Source organism: Sebastes fasciatus, chromosome 24 (genome assembly GCF_043250625.1).
Source record: "Sebastes fasciatus isolate fSebFas1 chromosome 24, fSebFas1.pri, whole genome shotgun sequence".
NCBI classification, from domain to species: Eukaryota; Metazoa; Chordata; class Actinopteri; order Perciformes; family Sebastidae; genus Sebastes; species Sebastes fasciatus.
In genome coordinates, this window is record NC_133818.1 from 12,659,771 (window position 1) to 12,664,273 (window position 4,503).

Consider the following 4,503-nt stretch of genomic DNA (forward strand, 5'->3'; position numbering starts at 1 on the left):
CAGCTGTGGCGAAAATGTCTCGTGCACATCTGCATCCTTTTATGGTGGATATGTATCTTATTTATGTAAAGGAAAACACAAAATTCAGGTGGCAAGTGACAAAATATAATGGAATATAATGCAGTAAGGCTCTCAGGTATTCTGTAGTGCTTTCAGATATTTAATCTGTTCTCCTGTAGATCAACTTTTCTCATTTAATGTGATCTCTGCTGAGTCAACACACATGTAGGCAGGATTTATCCCTCCTGTTTTGATTGGGAAAGTAACCTCTTTAAATGTGCATGTGGCACCTGTTCATCATGTCAATGATAGACCTACATTCATGCATTTTAATTCATTTATAAACCTGGACTTTAATAGCTCATAGCCTGTGGTTGTAATTATCATCCTCTGCCATGATATTAGACAACTGTTGATTTGAATCATTAGTTCAGTGTACTGAGTTGCTGAACAGCAGTCTGGTAATGATTCATTGAGATGAAGTGTCCTTCCTTCTCCCTGATTGGTCCACGGCCTGGTTGTACAGATACTTTCACTTTCTGTAGTTTTGCCGGTAGATTCAAAACAGTATCAGGATGGCGCACCGTGCAGTCTTACATTTCCTTTGTGTGTTGGGAGTCTTTCAGAAAGGTGAGAAAGAGATGATACAGCAATGTTATAAAGGTCTAGCCATTATGTCATTTGTTTGTCTTAATCTGAAAGCGCAGCTGTGTGATTCCTGCATGTTTAGTCTGTTGTTGCTGCGTAATTACGCATGGTTTCGGTGGCTAATGATTTTGCATTGGTTAATTCATTATTTACATCATAGTAGTATAGTTGATGTGTTTTTAATAATTTATTCTCTGATTCGTTACACATATTAATTTATATTTGTTTGGTTAATAAAGCAATGATGTTTTAATGTTATAATTTATGTTCACTACATGTCTTTATTATGTAAGTTCTGTAAGTAACTGCAAGTGTAGCTGTGTGACTACAGTATGTTTATTATTTATGGCAACTGCTTCATTACGCTTTGTTAATACTTTTGCATTGGTTAATTCATATTTTATCATTTTGAAAGTTTAACAAAATATATTAGCTATATTTAAACAAAGTAAATTAAGTCAGATTAAAGAGAAAACTGAATATTTAAAGAACATGGTGTGGCAATGAGTGGACCTAACTGGGGTCATCATAACAATAGACTACTACATACTGTACATACATTCAGTGTCTAATGGGTGTGCGTAGTTATAATACAGACAGATTTCTGATCACATTTTAAACATGTCTTGAATTGATTTCTATGGTGTATCTTATAATAATTTATATGAGTTGTGTCTCCTGCAGGTCTAACAGCTCTGATAGAAACCCAGCACACTGTGGTGGCAGCTGTAGGAGACGAAGCTTGCTTATACTGTCACCTGATGCAATCCAGAGATGTTCTGCAAGTCACATGGCTGAAGATTTTACCTGAGGGAGAGAAGGACCTTGCTTATTACCACAGAATCTACGGTCAAAGAGTGAATCCTGACTTTACAGATAAAATGGAGTTTAGAGATAATGGACTGCAAAACACCTCAATAGTTATCAGGAGGGTGATGGAGGAGGATGAAGGGTGCTATCGTTGTTTGTTTAACACCTTCTCTGAAGGTGCTCTCAATGCTACAACCTGCCTGCAGCTCTATGGTGAGAATCTGCTGTGTTATTAGAGACATTTATATAACTCTCTGTCTTCTCTGCAATGTTTTAACATTTCAATATTTTATCTTTGCAGAGCTGCATGGGCCCTTTCTTCATTTCAGTGAATCAACAGTTGTGTCCTGCTCAGCCACAGGTCGACCTGCTCCCACAGTAACACTGACTGTCCCTCACTACAACTCTACCAGTGTCACCAACACCAACGGCACAGTCACTGTCACCGCTACAGCTGGGCTGTCTGGTCTCCATGGCAACAGCACACGGGTTGGATGTGCAGTGAGAGTGCTCTCTGGTCCTCAGATAGAGGTGTCTATGATGATTCCTGAGGTCAAACAGTCGTCTGATGATGGTGAGAAACACTTCCAAACATCCTGATTCATAAATACACTATAGTTCAGGTCTGTTGGAATCTGGATCTATTAACAGTGAGGATTTCTGTAATTTTACCTTTAGGTGGTCTCAGATCAATAACACCATTTGATCTGTAGTTGCTTTATGAATGAGTGTCACTAATTTCCCTCTTTTCTTACAGATTTCACTCTGATCATCGTGTCCGTGGTTGTGGCCGGTGTTTGTGTTTGTGTTTGTGTTTGTGTTTGCTTGTGTTTGTGGCGTTGCTGCAATCGTCACCGCCCTGCTTATACGGGACCATTGGAACTGGTAATTATAAACTTATTACTGTGAGACATGTGAATAACAGAGTACTGGCACTTATGTTTTTCACTTTAAGAAGCACTGAACACCTGTCTTGTTATAATACTGCTGTTATTATGCTCATGATTGATTGAGATCTTTTCAGACAAAACCCACAAATTAATCTTTGACTTTTCTTAAATTCTTCAGTCGTTCACACAGGGACTATGAGAAGAAGAACACACCACAAAAACCAATCAAAGACACTCATGAGTGAGTCAATTTATTAATTTTTCACTTACACGTACATATTTATGCTTCTTTGCAAAAATGATTTAAAGGGGACCTATTATGCTTTTGTGCTTTTCATCTCTCCTTTAGAGTGTTATAAAGTTTTTTGTGCATGTAAAATGTCTGCAAAGTTATAAAGCCCAAAGTCCACGCCAAAGAGAGAAACACTGCTCCTGAAACGCTCAAACAGAGCGTTTCAGACAGAGGGTGAAAAGAGGTGCTGCAGCACATCCGGTATGACAAAAATAAAGCATTTTTTTAACTTTAAAGTATGTAAACACATTCTAGTAGAAACCTAAAATATAAGTATGCACCTGAAAATGAGCACAATAGGTCCTCTTTACCAAATGGAGGCTGAACCTACCTAGCATGTAACTAGTTTGATAATCAGACTGAATTGGAGGAATCACTGATCAAATGGGAGATGTTGGAGGTGAACCAGGCTACCAACTTGAGATACATTGTGTATTCACAGTCTGCATGTTTATCCTCATCACTGTTGTTCTGAATGATTTGGAAACTGACTAATATCTTGTTTTTATCTGAAGGTTCAAAACACCTTTAATGAAGGAAGAGAACGAGCTGCGGCTACAGACGTCTACTGAGAAAGATAAAAACCACAACCACCCAAAAGCATCACCTGGGAAAGCAAGAAAATTATCTTTTAACTCAGTTAACTAATTAGTACCACAGAATAACCCACAAGACTGTTAATGCCACAACACAGAGAACATGTCTGCACCAGTTCATTGATTCCAGCAGATCAGTAGTTTTCATTTTGAAATATAATTTAGGTGATAGTTTTAATTCACTGTTGCATCCAGATGAAGCATCCTTTGTTTTGTACGTCTTTTTATACATACATTATCTGCTGCTGCTTTTTGTATTTTTATATTTAGAATATGAACTTCATATGAAGATAAAAAAATAAATATATTTTATAAATATAAATATAATTTATTCTCTTATTCATTTCATATATTAATTTGTATTTGTTTGGTTATTAAAGCAATGATGTTTTAATGTTATAAGGTATTTCACTTATGTTCACTACATGTTTTTGTTATATATATATATATATGTGTGTTTATATGTATGTATATAAGTATATAATAATAACATATACGTGTGTTTGTATATGTGTTTATATATGTATATACAGCATATACTGTATGTATGTTTACATACAGTATATACACACACTTATACATACATATATACAGTATACACATATATACACATACAGTATGTGTGTATATATATATGTGCATATATGTATACATATACTATATGTGTATATATGAATATCTACAGTATGTGTATATATATATATATACACACACATATATATGTATATCTATATGTGTATATATTTATATATATGTATACATATGGATAGTTCTAGGGCTATTTAATTATCTGTAAATATACATCATGGAACACAGACACAAATTTAAAAAACCAAGACAGAACTTTGGAGAGTTAAAACAAGGAAATGTCCTGTGAGGTGATAGCACCATCTAGTGTGCTTGTTGGAGAAAAAAAGAAAGGAGAAAAGATCATTCCTTCTCCCTGACTGGTCCGCAGCCTAGATCTACATAAACTTTCACTTCCACTAAAGTTTGGTGGTAGATTCAGTACAGCGTGGAACAATAATGGCGGACCGTGCAGTCTTACATTTCCTTTGTGTGTTGGGAGTCTTTCAGAAAGGTGAGAAAGAGATGATACAGCAATGTTATAAAGGTCTAGACATGTCATTTATTATTCTGATAATCTGAAAGCGCAGCTGTGTGATTCCTGCATGTTTATTGTCTGTTGCACATCGTTTTGGTGGCTAATGATTTTGCATTGTTTAATTCTTATTTATATCATATTTTGCAAAGGGAAAAATACATC

General features: G+C 35.7%; 1 protein-coding gene across 1 annotated transcript; it reads left to right on the forward strand.

Moving 5' to 3' along the window:
• The first annotated feature begins 575 nt into the window (after nucleotides 1-575).
• Nucleotides 576-2,058, forward strand: LOC141763329 (OX-2 membrane glycoprotein-like). The gene is made up of 3 exons (XM_074627898.1): nucleotides 576-630; nucleotides 1,333-1,671; nucleotides 1,760-2,058. The coding sequence occupies exons 1-3, from the start codon at nucleotides 576-578 to the stop codon at nucleotides 2,056-2,058; spliced, it is 693 nt and encodes a 230-aa protein (XP_074483999.1).
• Nucleotides 2,059-4,503: the final 2,445 nt, after the last annotated feature.

What these genes read in the sequence shown, in the direction of transcription:
- LOC141763329 (XM_074627898.1), top strand. Translation starts at nt 576, where the DNA reads ATGGCGCACCGTGCAGTCTTACATTTCCTTTGTGTGTTGGGAGTCTTT. An exon ending in GTTGGGAGTCTTTCAGAAAG is followed by an intron (nt 631 to 1,332) that starts GTGAGAAAGAGA and finishes TGTCTCCTGCAG; the next exon opens with GTCTAACAGCTCTGATAGAA. An exon ending in AACCTGCCTGCAGCTCTATG is followed by an intron (nt 1,672 to 1,759) that starts GTGAGAATCTGC and finishes TTATCTTTGCAG; the next exon opens with AGCTGCATGGGCCCTTTCTT.